General features: G+C 45.3%; 1 protein-coding gene across 7 annotated transcripts; it reads left to right on the forward strand.

Moving 5' to 3' along the window:
- Positions 1–352: 352 nt before the first annotated feature.
- abi1b (abl-interactor 1b) lies at positions 353–18,334 on the forward strand. 7 transcript variants are annotated; one of them, XM_031563009.2, is made up of 11 exons: positions 353–675; positions 4,855–5,022; positions 9,360–9,536; positions 11,718–11,732; positions 12,066–12,202; positions 12,646–12,786; positions 14,406–14,509; positions 15,121–15,348; positions 16,161–16,250; positions 17,126–17,311; positions 17,543–18,334. In XM_031563009.2, the coding sequence occupies exons 1-11, from the start codon at positions 559–561 to the stop codon at positions 17,716–17,718; spliced, it is 1,539 nt and encodes a 512-aa protein (XP_031418869.1). In that variant the 5' UTR covers positions 353–558; the 3' UTR covers positions 17,719–18,334. The 7 variants fall into 7 exon arrangements, with proteins under 7 accessions (XP_031418869.1, XP_031418872.1, XP_031418874.1 ...); XM_031563012.2 differs by having other exon boundaries at positions 354–675; positions 15,121–15,333; XM_031563014.2 differs by lacking the exon at positions 16,161–16,250 and having other exon boundaries at positions 354–675.
- The last annotated feature ends 456 nt before the right edge of the window (positions 18,335–18,790 follow it).

The raw sequence follows: 18,790 nt of genomic DNA on the forward strand, positions 1-18,790 counted from the left end.
CAGAGGGGTATTTAAAATGGATGCATAGCACTATAGTAACAAGGTGGGGTAGCCCAAAAACATCTCATGTAGTCACCTAACTCACGCAGTACGAATCTAAATATATAAATAGAGCATAGCTATGTAAAATAGCCTGCCCCTGTTGATAGGCTATACGCCATTATTATGTTTAGCGTTTTTGTTCATCATGACATTCTTTGGTGTAAACCGGGCCAGATTACAGTGTTTTACTCATTTTCGGGCCTATATAATAACACATAAATCTTTACACGTTTGACCACTTATGAATAGATTCATTATAGTAGGTTGGTGGCAATGTTGTTTTTTACCACGCTTTAAACCCGCTCTCATCTTCAACTGGCTAGAGAAGAATCAGTAACCCAAACAAACGAATTACGACACACCGCGCTGATGCAATTGTTGAAAATGTAATGACAGTCAGAGCGAGGCTAGGAATCCCACAATACCAGGCGGGGGAGCTCCCTATTCGACTGAGGCTGAACGGGGTTCAATGAATTCAGAGGGAGCTAGTAGAATAGTAATGCGGAGGGATGTAAGATGGCAGAGCTACAAATGCTGCTAGAGGAAGAAATTCCGGCTGGTAAAAGTGCTCTTGTTGAGAGCTACCAGAACCTTTCCAGGGTTGCAGAATATTGTGAGAACAACTATGTACAGGTAGGTACGGGAACGCTTTGGATATATGTAGCATTGGATGCCGTGTCGAGATTGTGGAAATTACTGAATTGTGGGAAAGCCGGAGACAGGAAATGTAGGCTATTCCACCGCTAAGGTGAAATATATAGAGGCGTATACATTTATTTTACGGCGACTAATCGTCTCTACTGGTGTATTTCTCTTGTTATGATGGAGATTTGTTTGAATATTTATGTTCTCTTTATTCTTGCTTATTCTTGCCGAGCCATATCACTGATGCACACGGGTGTGAGCCCTCACATTCAGTCACAAAGCTGCGCGGAGGGTGTGTCTATTATCAGTCTATGCTGGGATCAAATGCATTCTCTTCCTTGTGTGTTACAATGTAGCGGATTTACCCTACCAATTTGGCAGTCAGAACTGATAGTGGTTAGGCCTGCTTTGGGAAAAAAATCTAGGCTACATTTACGTTATCAATGTCTGTCGGTGTAGGCGTGCTTTCCAAAGTAATCTGCTTCACAGCCTGGCTGAACGATCGCAGCAGCACATGCTATATTGTTCTTCACACATTGCAGAATGTGCTGGTGATGTTCTATCGCACCCACACAAAGGCATTTAACAACGCGCCTGTCAGTTGTGTGTCGATTGAATAACGTTGAAGGAAAATTACAAAGCAGTCTGATTCCGTTTCAACATCAAACCGGTTTCTGATACACGTTATGAGCTTGCTGCCACAGCGTGTGCGATGCGACAGCCAGTTTCGTAGACTATATGATTTTCTATTGACCTAAACGTTATTCTTCTGTGATTTGTTTAAATGCCGTGATTTATTGCTCTGTAGAGTGTTAGGAACATTCTCAAACGCTTTCCCACAGGCCATATTCAGGTGTTCTCCGTGTGTGGGAATAGGTTTTCAGAAGAATATAGGACCCACATATGGCCTACTGACCTTAATATATTTGATGTTATAGTCCCACATCAACTGCTCGCCTCAGAAGTTTTTATGATTGTAGTCATCATACCGGTATGTTACATCTGTGAATTACAAAAAAGATTCTATGGAAATGCTTTTAAGTGTAAGGCAAACAGGCCCAAATTTGACCAGTATATGACAGGCTTGATGGTACATTGCATTGTGTTGTGTAAGACATGTTCAGTGTAAAACATGGCTGTGTGTGTATTATTAGCTTTAGTTTTTTTTATTGTTTTCTAGTTATGACTCCCCTATGATCCTGAAAAGTAGAAGACGTATGAAAGGAAGTTAACAGATCTTAAGAAAGACAAATGTACTGTGATGTGTCATCAGAAATCACAAAGGTATAGCTCACATGTAGAAAGGCATGCATGAATCTAGGATTGGATTGGAAGGAGGAAATCTCTCATCAGAAATCACAAAGGTATAGCTCACATGTAGAAAGGCATGCATGAATCTAGGATTGGATTGGAAGGAGGAAATCTCAGTATCACTGAAGAAAAGAAACTGGCCTGGAAGACTAGTCCTTGTGTGAGGGGAGACATGATCTGGCAGACAGAGTCACTCAGAGTGAAAGGGCCAGAGGGTTCAAGTTCAGTCCATCAAAAGAGGAGAATACATTTAGAAACGCTTACAAAAGTTCACAACTGCCACGAATAGACATGCTTCAAAACACAGCTTTGGATCGTGAGGGAATATTAAAAAGATCTTTGTGAAATGTGCCATTCTGGTATTCTATATAGGGCAGATTCTTTATGAAATACTCTTGCTATTAAAACCCAATGGAAAACATTCAGTACCACATTTAATACACTTTTGTGATAGGAAATATAACACACTGATCATTTATGCTCATCTGTTGACTGATTCATCTGATCCACATACTGTTTATCTATTGACTACCATCAACGACATATCAGCCGTTTCAGGCACAAGAACAAGAGGGTTTCAAATATTACAAAACTAACTAAGTAATGCTAGTTATTACCAGTATATTACCAGTACAAAGCAAAAGAAAAAGCCATTTAATGGTCACAATACAATTAGGGTTTCTATTAGGCCTATACAAATGGAATATTTTGGGTAAAAAATATATATATTATTATTTTTACCCAGGACTGTTGTAGTTTCATTTACAGTCGTAATTTAACCATGTAAGAGATTATGAACCCCTGGCCTTGTTATGCAAGTATGTTTCAGAACAAAATGAGGTGATTTTAGCATTCTAGCTACTCACTGCTCTAGTTATCTAGAACCACAATGCATTCTAGCTATTTACTGGTCTAGTTATCTAGAACCACAAGGTTCACTGAGGTTAATGCAATCCATGTGTTGACTTCTGCCTGAGAGACAATGCATCAAAATATGACATAGTAAAGTGACTTTGTGGCTTTGTGTTGTCTCGAAATCTGTCACACACACGCACCAACACGCACACACACACACGCGCACACACACACACACACACACACACACACACACACACACACCCACACCCATACACTCACTGGATCTCAGTCTCAGATTGACTCATAGATATTTCAATCATGACTTAAGAGGGTGTTCTCCTCGAGTTCTCAGCTGAATTTAGGTCACCCCACTCTCAAGCTATGTTTTCTTAATTTTTGATTTACTCCTTCTCAGTATAAAGTCACAGATGGCTACATGCTGTTCTTTTTTTAGATTTCTTCCCCAGTGGATGGAAATTGCTAACCATCTGGACTATTATGTTTTAAAATTACTTGTCCCTGAAGGTAAAAATATATATTGGAGAAAGGTTAATCTCCATAATTTATTTTAGTGTAGCGGACTTCTGCAGACAGCTTTGTGTTCTGCTTTTGTTTACAGTGTGTTGGTGATGTAACGATTAATGGCGTTGAGTGTTATGACATGAGTGTTTTGCTTAATGGTACGGAGTGTTATGACATTCCACTCTAAGCAGTTTCGGGGGGTTTTGCCTCTGTGTCTTGCCAGCCCTTGCCTTCAGAGACACATGATTTGGGACGAAGGGGGGGACACATGAGGTCACAGGCGGGTCGGGACACAGGCCAAGAGCCAGTGCTTCATGCCAACAGTGGGCCAGTTCCATCACACTAGGTTGGGTGTGTTTTTGTAATGGTATATTCACATTTAATGCAAAGCTGGCATCAGTCTCGTCATCTGATCCCGTATTGGATCGGCCAGCAGTTTCTGGTTCTGACTTGGATTGTAATGTACCGCTATGTGTTATATGTAGATTGGTTGGCAAACCAGAGGCAGGATGCAGTATGACAAAGAAACTCTGACTTGTGCATATGTAATTATGACCACATCCACAGAAATGGTTATATTGTCTGCGGCAAAGCTTTAAGAACTAGCACTCAGGTTGAAAAAAAAAAAACAGCTCTTATAGCCGAGTCGGGGCGCACTTACTCTTGGCAATATGACTTCTCTAGTTTCAGCATCCTCCCATATGCATTCAGTGAAAGTGTTTCCTCTGCTAAGCGTGCTCAGAGGGTTATTGGAGTAGTGTGATGTGTAGCTGTTAGCTAATTACACTGCTATTCGGGGCCATGTTTTACCTCAGCTCTCATTAGTACTTAGTGAAAGGATTTAATTAAAATGACTGTAGGTAGTGTGTAAAATAGAGTAAAACAGTGTCTTTATACGATAGCATTACATCAAAGTGCTGTAGGTCATGTAGCCTACTTCCCTGCATGTCCATTTGTGTCCTGTCCAATTATGTTTACATGGTCTCAACCATGTAGTTTAGCCTTAGGCCATAGGACGTGCCGGTGGAAGCGGTTATGCCGGACAAGGCCTGTCTTGATTAAAATGGGGCTCCAAACCGCTGACCTGTAAAGATACAAAGGGGTCAAGAGAACACGAATGAATGGTGTCTGCCCCCTCACGACAGACCTCACAACAGACCTCACAACAGACCTCACACATATTTTGGAGGCCATCATGAACTGAAACAGTTTTACATTGTTTTACATTTTACATTGGTATTGCTGGTGTGTGTGTGGTTGTTATACTCCATTTATAATAATAATTTATAATTTATTGTTATTTAAATGCTTTGCAAATGAGATGACATTGCCGAGTGTCCTCCTAACCAATTATAGACCAGATGAGGACTTTGTAAAGCTCCAAGCCTGCTTTTTCTCTTCTGTTGAGAAGTATCTGGCGATCTTCCTCTCTATTTCCCTAATGACCTCTTTTATGTCTTCCTCTCCTCCTTCAAGGCACAGGACAAGAGGAAAGCCCTCGAGGAGACCAAAGCCTACACCACCCAGTCCCTGGCCAGTGTAGCCTACCAGATCAATGCCTTAGCCAACAATGTGCTGCAGCTGCTGGACATCCAGGCGTCGCAGCTGCGCCGCATGGAGTCCTCCATCAACCACATCTCCCAGGTACACACACACACACACACACACACACACACACACACACACACAGAGTCCTCCATTAACCACATCTCCCAGGTACACACACACACACACACGCACGCACGCATGCACGCACGCACACATACACATACACATACACACACACACACACACACACACACACACACACACACACACACACACACACACACACAGAGAGAGAGAGTCCTCCATCAACCACATCTCCCAGGTGCACACACACGCGCACACACACACACACACACACACACTACACACTACACACACACAGAGAGTCCTCCATCAACCACATCTCCCAGGTACACACACACACACACACACACACACACACACACACACACACACACACACACACAGAGAGTCCTCCATCAACCACATCTCCCAGGTACACACACACACACACACACACACACACACACACACACACACACACACACACACACACACACAGAGAGTCCTCCATCAACCACATCTCCCAGGTACACACACACACACACACACACACACACACACACACACAAAGAGAGTCCTCCATCAAGCACATCTCCCAGGTTAGTCTGAAGATGTGTAGACACACTCGCACGCGCACATACACATGCACACACACACTCACATATTGCATATGCTTCTGTCTAGGTAGTGTGAAAAGATAATCTGGTGGTCAAAGCTGACACAATGTCTCAATGCATTAAACCAAATCTTTCCCTTTGCATCCTCTCTGAGAGTCTTGTTCTACCGTGGCTCCTCAGATAGATGTTTTGCCTTTTTCAAAAAGAAATTCTTTTATGTGTCACAAAGTTATTCCTTAATTTCACTGAGCTGATTGGTTGATGTATAATATGAGTCAGAGCATCCCAGTGGTGGCGTCTCATCCATTCATCCTAGTCTGCCTCCCTGCTGCTCTCATCGGTGTGCTTTGCCTCATGCTGTCTGACTGGGTTTGGCTATTTGAGGGTGTGTTGGTGTGGCTAAGGGAGCCACACCCCACATGTCTTATTCCATGATAATAATGTAAATCTAAATGTAAACCTTTTATTCCTTCTGTATTCCTCAAATAGGCTTTTATGTCAATGAAATGCTGTGTTTATACGTATGGATTACGACATTAACTCTATGGGCTTTGGATTTCCTACTTGTATGTGCATTCTAAGCTGAAACTCGAGAGGGCATTCTTCTCATTTGAGGGGTTGGAGGGGTGATTTAAAATAAGAAAGGTGTTTTTTTTGTTGCAAATTAACGCAGTGTTGAAGCCTGCTCTGGTCCATCCTTGAGCTCACTGAGGAGTCTGAGATCAGAGGCATATTGATGTTGAAACGGCTCTGCCTCTGAACATTCTCCTCACAGCTCCATCATATCGTCAGAGCTCGGAGGGAATGATGGAAATGCCGGCTGCATGCTAATAGTGCTTGTGCTTGTGACTGCTGATAGCTCGCAGTTTGTGTCACCTCGCTAAAGCGTACCGGCAGACAGAAACGTTATTTCACACCCATGCAGAAGGTGTTCTGTTTCTGGATTTGCTCTAGGATAGGGGAGCTCAGCCAATATCATTGTCATTTTTATGAAACTGCTTCTCAAATCTGCCGATGGTGCATCACACTCATAGTGTTGCTAATAGAGTATTCACCCTTTGTCTGGTGATGGTGCATCACACTCATAGTGTTGATAATATAGAGTATTCACCCTTTGTCTGGTGATGGTGCATCACACTCATAATGTTGCTAATAGAGTATTCACCCTTTGTCTGCCGGTGGTGCATCACACTCATAGTGTTGATAATATAGAGTATTCACCCTTTGTCTGCCGGTGGTGCATCACACTCATAGTGTTGATAATATAGAGTATTCAGTTTTCTCAGAGAGGCTATTCTGGACAAGTCTACAGTTACACCCATGTGAAGTGGCCGTGTCTTGTCTCGTGAATTCAGTGTCTGTGTTATTTCAGCACTCAGCCGAGTGTCCCTGAACTCTGTCTCTCTGTGCATGCAGGAAATAGTTTGTGATTTGTCACAGTAAGATACTGAGAGCTCGGGTGTGACCACCATGTTTCCTCTCTGTAAGCAAAGGGCCGAGGGGCCACCATCTTGAGCTCTCGGAACGCTGAGTACAGCTTATTTACCTGTCGCTACATTGTTTGGCTCTGTGTACTGGCAGCAACCTCTGTGCAACCCCTTCACTGGAACTCTTTTGAGAAATTCAAAAAATCTACACAGCAAATATCTACGCCGTAGTTTTTTTTTACAATTGCAAATGGCAAACATTATGGCTTGCTTTGCAGTTACATATGTGTCCTTGAAGATATGATGACATTTGCGTTTAATAAAGAGATTTCTGCACCACTGATAGGATGATGTTTTTTTTAAGGGCTGTTGGGGTTGTAAGGGTTTGCAGGTGTGAGACAGGTCTGTAGCTGTTGGGATTGTAAGGGTTTGCAGGTGTGAGACAGGTCTGTAGCTGTTGGGGTTGTAAGGGTTTGCAGGTGTGAGACAGGTCTGTAGCTGTTAGGGTTGTAAGGGTTTGCAGGTGTGAGACAGGTCTGTAGCTGTTGGAGTTGTAAGGGTTTGCAGGTGTGAGACAGGTCTGTAGGTCTGTAGCTGTTGGGGTTGTAAGGGTTTGCAGGTGTGAGACAGGTCTGTAGCTGTTGGGGTTGTAAGGGTTTGCAGGTGTGAGACAGCTGTTGGGGTTGTAAGGGTTTGCAGGTGTGAGACAGCTGTTGGTGTTGTAAGGGTTTGCAGGTGTGAGACAGGTCTGTAGCTGTTGGGGTTGTAAGGGTTTGCAGGTGTGAGACAGGTCTGTAGCTGTTGGGGTTGTAAGGGTTTGCAGGTGTGAGACAGGTCTGTAGGTACTTTATTAATTAGTTTCTCAAAGCTTCTCAAACTAAAGCTGGAGTAGATAGAAGACATTGGCTAGCAACAGGCAAGGGGTAGAAGTCCCTTTACCAGTGTCCCTTGTGTCTTTATCATTGACCTCTGTCTCTGTCTTGGTCTTTTTCTTGTCACCTTCTGGGCGGTTCATTTAGATTGTTTGGCTCCATTCGGGTACTCTAAGCTGTCAGCCACTTGCTAAAAGTGTTTTGCCGCAGCCTGAAAACAGACTCTGGTTTGTGACCTGAAACACAGCCTCAGAGTAAACAACAAAAAAAAAAACCTTCAGAGAAGAACCGTAATACCCAGGCCTCCTCAACAGGCAGCATTTCATTTCCTGAGTCTTGCAGCTGCACTTGCTCTACCTTAGATCAACTCTAAGCACTGATATGGGTTTCTGATGAGGGCCAGCACTATTACAGATAGCATGGGTCTTGTGTTGTCATGCCCAGCCCTATCTTTTCGGTTGCTTCTGTTGTCAGAAGGCCGTGTTAGCTTAGCGTCAGCTGTGCAGCCAGCTGCATGATAGTTGGGTTTAAGTTTGCGTCAGGGGTAACGGGATCGGCTGCCTGTGGGATCGCCGGTCAGAAAATAACCCAGTCACTGAGGGTGTAATTAAGGCTATTGCCTGATCGAGCTTACCCGTCTGATCGGTTGGTCTAGTTTAATCGGCTTGAGCTGTTATGAGAGTGTTCCAGCTGGGTCCCAAAACTGGTTTATAGCAACAGCAGCTGATATCTTGGGTTATAGCGACAGCAGCTGATATCTGGGTTATGGCAACAGCAGCTGATATCTTGGTTATAGCAACAGCAACTGATATCTTGGTTATAGCAACACCAGCTGATATCTGGGTTATGGCAACAGCAGCTGATATCTTGGTTATAGCAACACCAGCTGATATATTGGGTTATAGCAACAGCAGCTGATATCTTGGGTTATAGCAACACCAGCTGATATCTTGGTTTTAGCAACACCAGCTGATATCTTGGTTATAGCAACACCAGCTGATATCTTAGTTATAGCAACACCAGCTGATATCTGGGTTATAGCAACACCAGCTGATATCTAGGGTTATACAGCATCACCAGCTGATATCTTGGTTATAGCAACACCAGCTGATATCTTGGTTATAGCAACACCAGCTGATATCTTGGTTTATAGCAACAGCAGCTAATATCTGGGTTATACCAACAGCAGCTGATATCTTGCTTTTCTCCATGTATGTAGGAATGTATGTTGTTTTGGGTGACTTGACTGTTTGCTGTGTTTTACATCAGCAGGGTTTCAATCTCACTGAGTATTAACCATTGTGCTGCAGGTCCAACACACCTGGTACCATTATTTAGGTACCGATACGCATGAGTCCTTCACTGACAATTTCCAGATTTTCTGGGCCACCTTGGGTCAAAGTGCTTGTAATTTGATCCCTGACCTTCTCCTCCTTGTGTGCTCTGGTAAACAGACTGTGGACATCCACAAGGAGAAAGTGGCCCGGCGAGAGATCGGAATACTGACTACCAACAAGAACACGTCACGGACTCACAAGATCATCGCCCCCGGCAACATGGAGAGGCCAGTGAGGTACATCAGGAAGCCCATAGACTACACCCTGCTGGATGACGTCGGCCATGGTGTTAAAGTAAGTGTCCTCCCTCCTCTGCAGTTGATGCTGTTGCTGCTGATATGTGGTTGCTATAATTGTTTTGAGAAATGGCTGGAAGTCGTTGGAACATCAGCATGCATAATTCAAAGACATGCTGTCTGTCATGTACACGCAGTCTCACCAGACAAGTTACAAAATCGCTCTTCGCACACAGGCAGATGTACGGCAGATGTAGCCATTTTGTGCCATTTTAGTGAGGAATTTTGAGGCCCACATTCTTGACCTGGAAAAAAAAGCAGCGATCGGTGAATTCACTTGGGGCTAATACCGTGAGAGCTATTTGGCTGTCTAATGTCAGATAGAGTGAGAGAGAGAGAGAAAGTGAGAGAGAGAGAGAGAGAGAGAGAGAGAGAGAGAGAGAGAGCGCAAACTGGGACAAGATTAGACCCCCCCCCCCAATGTCATCTGTGGGAAATGTACTCTCCATCTCTCTCTCTCTCTCCTATCTTCCTTTCTAGATACCATCATTCTTTTTGGCTCACTGCATGATCCTATATTTCCCTTCGCTTTCCTTTTGCTCCTTGCAAAGATTTCTGTCCATCATTCAACAGGCTTGTCTACGACCTGATCATATTTTTCAGAGGAAATTCCAACAGTTTCTGTGACAAACCACAAGTTACTGACTATGACTGGCTCATAAAAAGACCCTTTGGGAAATGACGCCCTCAGTGTGCAGATGAGGATCTGATGGCTGATGGTTGGTGTTTGAGACCCCTCTTATATCCCCCCTTAGCAAGAAGTGTTGAATAATGAATGGCCATTGACATGAACCCAGTGGCACCACAGTGCACACCCACCCTGCATCACGTCTTTCATGGCCATGACTCGTCTTCTTTCCACGTGGTTATGTAGTCTTGGGTCTGGGGGCGGGGGGTTTGAACATCAAGTCAAGAAGAATTCTCTCTCTCTCTCTCTTTCTTTCTCTCTATCTATCCATCTCTATTGCTTTATCACTCTATCTCTCCCGCGCCCCTTTATTTTTCTCTCTCTCTCTCTCTATCCATCTCTATTGCTTTATCACTCTATCTCTCTCACGCCCCTTTATTTCAATCTCTCTCTCTCCCTCCCTCTCTCTCTCTCTCTCTCTCTCTCTCTCTCTCTCTCTCTCTCTCTCTCTCTCTCTCTCTGTTTGCTGCCTATGAAGACTGAGCATGATGTGGAAGCTCAGCTCTGTGCTCCACTGTTGGCTGTGTGAAAGACTCTGCAGGCCTCCAGAACGGGGCCAAGCCTGGGGCCCAGTCTCTCCCTGGCTGCGTGAAGCTCCCCTGGGGCCCTGAATACATTGTTGGGGACCTTGACTGGATGTTAATCAAGTGAGTCATCTCGCTCCACCAGTCAGCAGCCCCTGACCTCCTTTACACAGGGGCCTCTTCCCATTAAGGGACGGCTCCTTTGCACAGGGGCCTCTCCCCACTAAGGGACTAGGGCTCAGCTCAGACGGAGCGGCCTGCTATTCCCACGTAGACCGGAATCAGCGGCTGGAATGCTCCAGATCACCAAAGGCCAGGTCACGTCACTGGGCTGATCCACTGGTTTGTAGATCATGTCTTTTGAAGAGCTCCCATTGGTGCGTACGACTACACCCCTGTTCATGATCACATGGAGTGGCTTGAAGTCTCTTCCTGTAGAGAGATACAGTATGACTCATCACCCCAAAGGATCAGGAAATACATATAATGATCACTAAAGTGTGGCTGTCAGGATGGCATTGTGCATCCTAATTCTACGTCATCCCCAGCAGGTGTTGAGTGCTGGGCTGTCCCTACTGTGGTCGCTGAATGGGCTTGACAAACAGCCAGCTTTCTTATAAATGCATAACAGCTAGCTACCAAATTTGACAAAGCAGTCAGTAAGTCCAATGCCAGTTCCTCTTGATGTACCGCCAACTCTTATCACGTGATAGGATCAATGGACTATGGTCTCCAGTATAAGCAAAGTATTTAATTAAGACCCATACATTTTGCTCATCAGCTAGTAAGTGTTGTTCATACTCAAGTCAAAATATAGCAGGCTGCTGCCTTCAATATGATTTTATTTTGAATGATATTGTGAGTCACTATTCCATTATTCTGTTATTGCCTCCGATCACTTGTTCTGTAACTTGCTATAACTTGCTATAACTTGCTTTATTTCTCCCCTTTTACTGCTGTCGTTCAGTGGCTTAAAGCCAAGGTAAGTGTATGATATATAATTTAGTTGATCCATTGTTGCTTTGGGGGTCTAGTGAATTTATAGAATTCAGATTCTGTCCATTAGCCCTGACAGTTCAGATGTTGCCATCATATTCACTTGAACAGTGTCAGTTGAACTGTTTGTTGTGTTCTTGTGGTCTCTTGTGTTTGTTTGCCTTCTGAATGAATAATGAATTGCATTCTGTGTCCATGGCATAATTTCCATGGATGCGTATGTCTCTTCATATTCTCTGGGACCATACAGCAACAGAAATAGCAGAGGAGTAGCACATGGCATTCTTTCTAATTAGCATGTTTGTGAATGTGACTGTAGCAACATGGTAACACCCAGCCAGCCAGGGCAGGAGGAGGAGGAGGAGGAGGAGGAGGAGGAACCGGAACCTTATCAAGGACGAATCCACCAACGCAGAAGCCTCCGAGCCCACCAATGGCAGGACGCGGAACCCTTGGGTAAGCACCGGGCTACCGTTTCAGGTTCTACAGTCTACACTCCCAACACGTGCAGGGGCCTGGAGACGACACCGAGAGGCAGATGCTGCCTGCCTGCCGTGCTGTAGGCCGGCCAAGCGATGACCCGCACTGGGCACCACACAGGCTGTTAGCCATCATCAACATGCCCCATGGCCAGAGCTCCGTGTTCACTGTGAACGCAGACCGTAACAGTGAGAAATACCATCACAGGATGGTTTTTTTGTTTGTCGTACATGTTCCTGGGGGTGGATTATATTCTCAGGCCAGAATCTGGCCCTCCAAGCACATTCCCTGGTCCGCCATTCCGGCTCTGTAACTACCTCCTCTGCTCATACTAATACTGATTACTGTCATCTGGTGCTGAAGGTAAGTGCAGTCAGTGCGTATGTGCTCACATGACTGTGTGCTCCTGTGCTGGGCAGGAGGAACACCCCGTATAAGACCCTGGAGCCGGTGAAGCCACCCACGGTCCCTAACGACTACATGACCAGCCCCGCCCGGCTGGGCAACCAGAACAGCCCGAGCCGCACCGCCTCCGTCAACCAGAGGCCCAGGACTCACAGGTGATGTTCCTACACACACACACGCACAGACACACACACACACACACACACACACACACACACACACACACAGCTGATGCTCCTACACACACACACACACACACGCACAAACACATACACACACGCACACGCACACGCACGTACGCACACACAGGTGATGCTCGTACACACACACACACACACACACACACACACACACACACAGGTGATGCTCCTACACACGCACACACACACACACACACACACACACACACACACACAGCTGATGCTCCTACACACACACACACGCACACACACATACACACACGCACACGCACGTACGCACACACAGGTGATGCTCGTACACACACACACACACACACACACACAGGTGATGCTCCTACACACGCACACGCACGCACACACACACACACACACACACACACACACACACACACACACAGGTGATGCTCCTACACACGCACACGCACACGCACACGCACACACGCACATACACGCGCACACGCACAAAGACAAACACACACACACACACACACACACACACACACACACACACACACATACCAGAGGGCTGTGTACACATACTCGCGTGACACACAAACACACATGTATACCCAGAGGCTTACTGCCTGAATACGCAGGTTTCTGTACAAACACACTAATGCCGATAAGCATACAATGTTTAGTCTTCCCCAACACACACACACACATCCGAACACAAACACAAACACATGCACAAACATGGGCTGTCATAACACGAGCTTCCCAAAAGCACTCTGCAACATGTCCGTCTAATCCTGCGTTAATCACTCCCAAACCAACTTAAGTAAGTCAATTTGAGGGAGATTACGGGTTGCGTAACCCTCCCAAAAACCGGCATCTTCTGTTTGATGTGTCCCATCATAATGACAGGATTGGAGTAGTGGGGGGGGGTGGGGAGGGCAGAGAGCAGATATAATTCTAGAATGTCTGTAAGAGTGCTGGTGAGGGCTCTTAAATACCCCTGTGGTGATGTAGAATGCCTCTGATGAAGCCTCGTGTTGAGTTTTACTCATAGGAATGAAATAACACTCTAACAAATAGCTCAAGATATGCAAGGTTCTAGTTGGTCTTGGAATACAACTGTACAGTGTAGACAGATTGCGGAGTGCACAATGTAATTTGTAAAAAGCCCATCATAGCTATCAGCAGCAACAACAATAGTGTGCTGCAACAATGCATGCCTAAAAATACATCTCCCCCTGACTCGTGAACAGTCTTGCTTATGAAAGTGAGCCAGCAGGGTCACTGCTAGGAGTTCAGGCAGTTGTAGAGATTCTCTTTCTCTTCCATTTCTGACTGTCGCCATCTTTCAGTCTTTGCCTCTGTCTCTGTTGTCTCTTCTGCTCATGTTTCGTATCCCTTTCCCGAAAGAATACTACTCAAATGTGAAGAAAATATGTCATAGCACACCTAATTACACTTAAACACCGAATAACACTCTTCCCTGACTGCTCGGTATTGTTAGTGTTTGTCTTCCCAACCCTCCTCCAGTGTTACTGCTGGGATCTGGTGCTGCAGTAGGTTGCAGCGTTGCAGTTCAGTCCCCTGTCTCACACGTCTTGTGTCTCTGTGTGCAGTGGCAGCAGTGGAGGCAGCGGTGGGCGTGAGAACAGTGGCAGCAGCGGTATGGGTGTCCCTCTGGCTGTGCCCACACCCTCGCCCCCCACCGGCATGGCAGCAGGTACAGCGCCGCTCCCTCTCCACAGGGCTCCGCTCTTTACACACACCACTCACTCTGACTGACTGACTGATTACTGCTCCTTCAGATTGGCCTCTCTCTCTCTCTCTCTCTCTCTCTATCGATCTCCCTCTCTCTCTCTCTCTCTCTCTCTATCTATCTATCTATCTATCTATCTCTCTCTCTCTCTCTCTCTCTCTCTCTCTCTCTCTCTCTATCTATCTATCTATCTATCTATCTATCTATCTATCTATCTATCTATCTATCTATCTATCTATCGATCTCTCTCTCTCTCTCTCTCTCTCTCTCTCTCTCTCTCTCTCTCTCTATCGATCTCTCTCTCTCTCTCTCTCTCTCTCTCTCTCTCTCTCTCTCTCTCTCTCTATCTCTATCTATCTATCTATCTATCTATCGATCTCCCTCTGTCTATCTATCTATCTATCTATCTATCTGTCTGTCTGTCTGTCTGTCTGTGTCTGTCTATCTATCTATCTATCTATCTATCTATCTATCTATCTATCTCTCTCTCTCTCTCTCTCTCTCTCTCTCTCTCTCTCTCTCTCTCTCTCTGTCTCTCTCTTGAACTATTCCATCCCTTGTTCCTCTCCCCTCAGCGTCGGCTCTTCCCCAGGGGCCCGGCCTCGGCCCCGTGCCCATGTCCCAGTTTGGCACCATCTCCCGGCAGGTGTCACGCCACGCCGCCTCCTCCGCCTCCATGGTGTCGGCCACGGGCACGTACCGCCGCGCGCCCTCCGTCTCCTCCTCCCAGTTCACCTCCGCCCCCCAGGCCCACGTCAACGGGGGGCCCACCTACACCCAGAGCTCAGGTGTGTTCCAATCAGGTGTGTTCCCAGACCCCGCTACTGCTGCCCATGTTCACCTGCACTGCCAGTTTAGCATCCACGACCCTTGGAGCCCTGAAGGCTTTGTAAATGCAACATTGCAGAAGATATATAGCGTAGCTACATTGGTTATCGGCCAGTTTGTTAAAAATCAGCCAGTCTGTTAAACAATCGATATGCTTAGTTTAATCATAGATTAACATGACAACGTAAACGTAGCCGATAAGATATATATATATTTGTATACACTTAATTCGAATAATTCACTCATTCACTATTCACGGTACACAATTTCATAATCAACCCTTGATGGCCCATGGAGCATGTGTGTGTATGTATGTGTAAGTAATATGTAAAGAGAAGGGTTGGGGGGTAAATAGCATTCTGCTATTAGCCTGTTTCTTGAATTTGTGTGGAATTCAAGTGAATTGGTCCACATTTTAGTTCAAAGTGGAAAAACCACTCTAACACAGCCCTCGGCTTGCCCATTTGCAGTCTGTGATGTGTGCCTCTATCAGAATTCTCTGCTGTCCTGCCCAGTTACACCTCACGGCACCCTGATGCATCACGGTTGGCCAATGAGGCTTCCTTCCTCACACTCTGCCCGTCACCATCACTCTCTGGTCTTGCCCACTGCTACTGATGGCTTTGTTTATGTTTCTATCCCTTTTACACGTGTGCTCAATCTCCTACTGCTCTCTGCCTGTCTGTGTCTGTCTGTCTGTCTGTCTGTCTGTCTGTCTGCCTACCTGTCTCTCTCTGTCTGCTCACCTGTCGGCCTGTCTGTGGGGCACTGCTGCTGCTGCCTCCAGTGACTGCAGCTCCACCGCCACCCCCTCCCATGGTGCAGCTCACCCCTCAGATCCCGCTAACGGGCTTCGTGGCCCGGGTGCAGGAGAACAGTAAGTACGCGCGCTGGGCCTGCGTAGAGGCTTGCATCTTCACCTGCTCGTGGTCACAAATGCATCTTCACCTGCTCATGGTCACAAATGCATCGCCACTGCAGACCACTTTCAGTTAAAGTGATGTGATGAAAAGGGCACGACTCGAAGACCCATAGAAAACCACTTATACAGCTGCCGTAAGCTGTCGTGATGTATAGTAACTCATAGGGGTGGGGGAAAAAATCGATTCTTCGATTTCTCTCGATTCTCTCTACAACGATTCTGTCTCGATTCAGAAAAGTTCATAATCAATTTTTTTATATAAAAAATATATATATATATATATATATATATATATATATTTTACACATCCGTTTTGTGTTGAAATGCAAGCTGCATTGATTATTGCATTGTTCATAGAAAGTCATAATTGTGACAAGGAAAAGCTTTTTCTTTAATGAAAAAAATAGAGAAGGTAATTCATCTGTTGATTTTCTTTAATTATCAAACACAAAGTAGGAAGTGATTTGAGACTCTGAGTAGCAAACTGAAAAGTTTTAAAAATCGAGATGCATCGATAATCGTTTTATCGGTTTAGAATTGATAATCAATAATCGGTTTAGAATCGATAATCGGTTTAGAATCGAATCGTTGACCTCTGAATCGGAATTGAATCGAATCGTGAGGTGCCAAGAGATTCCCACCCCTAGTAACTCATGGAATTGAATGGAATATTCATAGTCACATTCAGTTTAAATATTGACTTAGACTTTTGGTTTAGATTATTGTATTATTCACTTTGAGGCATCTTTTGTTCAACATTTTCTCTTTCCATGGCAGCCTCAATAATGTGAAAGCTGACGAGTCCTCTGTCCATCTCGTTGTTTCTGTAGTAACAGACAGCCCCTCCCCACCCCCACCCCCCCTGCCTGAGGACACCATGATGTTTGAGGAGGCCCACCCTCCTCCCCCCCCACCGCCGGTGGACTACGAAGACGAAGATGCAGCGATGGTCCACTACAGCGACCCCTACGCTGACGGGGACCCCCAATGGGCCCCCAAAACTTACCTGGAGAAGGGTGAGTGGCTTTGAACCCTCAGGCCTGTCAGGCCAAGGGATATGATGACAATTAATTGTACTGGGAATCAAAAGCAAGCCGCTACATCAGCACAAGTATAAAAGATTATAAAATATTGCAAACTGCTCGCTAAGCAATGCAGGACATTGCCACTGTTATGGGCAAACGTTTAGTGTCCAATCTCCGCATGCAGCCACTGCAGTCCTTTTTTCTCTTTCCGCTTGCCTTTAGTGGTGGCCATTTATGATTACGCAAGGGATAAGGACGACGAGCTGTCTTTCATGGAGGGCGCCATCATCTACATCATCAAGAAGAACGATGACGGCTGGTTCGAGGGCGTGATCAACGGTGTCACCGGCCTGTTCCCTGGCAACTATGTGGAGTCCATCATGCACTACGCAGACTGAGGGAAGGTTGTGTGTGTGTGTGTGTGTGTGTGTGTGTGTGTGTGTGTGTGTGTGTGTGTGTGTGTGTGTGTGTGTGTGTGTGTGTGTGTTAATGCAGAGGGACACCTGCCAATCACAAACAAACATTACAAAGTGCATTTGGCTATAAAAGAATGTTTGTTTCCTTTTCTGTAATTCTAATGAAAACGTGCAAACCATGACTGAAAATGGGTATTTGGGGCGGGGAGGTATTGTTAAGTTGTTATCGAAGGTAAACATGTAAAGATATGAATAATAATTAGTATATTTCCGGTTAGGTCTTTTTGTTGTATGTTTTGTATATACAGTAATGTGAACTGCAGCTTGTAGGTGGTCAGTAGTGTGTTTGTGTGCGTGTGTGTATGTCAATGTCTTGACCAGTCTATGTAACATGTCTTTTTTTTATTTTTATTATTATTATTATTATTATTATTATTATTATTGAGTCTGTTTTTAAAACAAACTATTATTTTTATTCAGGTTTTGTACAAACATTTTCCTATCATTAACATTTGTGCAGAATGTCTTTTGAATGTCATTTCTTGATATTTCTGAGCCTTGCAAAATGACGAAAAAACTAAAAATGAAGAAAAACTGACTTTCATTTGTAGCCTCTTCTATTTTCCCCTGTCCTGTTCTGTTTTGTTGACCTGGGTTTGAATGCCATAGAGTATTTTCCTCCCCCTGGTGTGTGACTGCAGTAGTGTACCGCAGGTGTGTGTGACTGCAGGTGTGTGTGACTGCAGGTGTGTGTGACTGCAGGTGTGTGTGACTGCAGTAGTGTACCACAGGTGTGTGTGACTGCAGGTGTGTGTGACCGCAGGTGTGTGTGACTGCAGGTGTGTGTGACTGCAGGTGTGTGTGACTGCAGGTGTGTGTGACCGCAGGTGTGTGTGACCGCAGGTGTGTGTGACTGCAGGTGTGTATGACTGCAGGTGTGTGTGACTGCAGGTGTGTGTGACTGCAGGTGTGGGACTGCAGTAGTGTACCACAGGTGTGTGTGACTGCAGGTGTGTGTGACTGCAGGTGTGTGTGACTGCGGGTGTGTGTGACT

The sequence above is a fragment of the Clupea harengus genome, chromosome 25 (genome assembly GCF_900700415.2).
Source record: "Clupea harengus chromosome 25, Ch_v2.0.2, whole genome shotgun sequence".
Lineage (NCBI taxonomy): Eukaryota > Metazoa > Chordata > Actinopteri > Clupeiformes > Clupeidae > Clupea > Clupea harengus.

Bases quoted from the DNA above. Each gene is read 5' to 3' on its own strand.
- abi1b (XM_031563009.2), top strand. From the start codon at position 559: ATGGCAGAGCTACAAATGCTGCTAGAGGAAGAAATTCCGGCTGGTAAA. The intron at 14,510-15,120 runs GTACAGCGCCGC...CTCTCCCCTCAG, and splicing joins CCCCACCGGCATGGCAGCAG to CGTCGGCTCTTCCCCAGGGG. The intron at 16,251-17,125 runs GTAAGTACGCGC...TTGTTTCTGTAG, and splicing joins GGCCCGGGTGCAGGAGAACA to TAACAGACAGCCCCTCCCCA.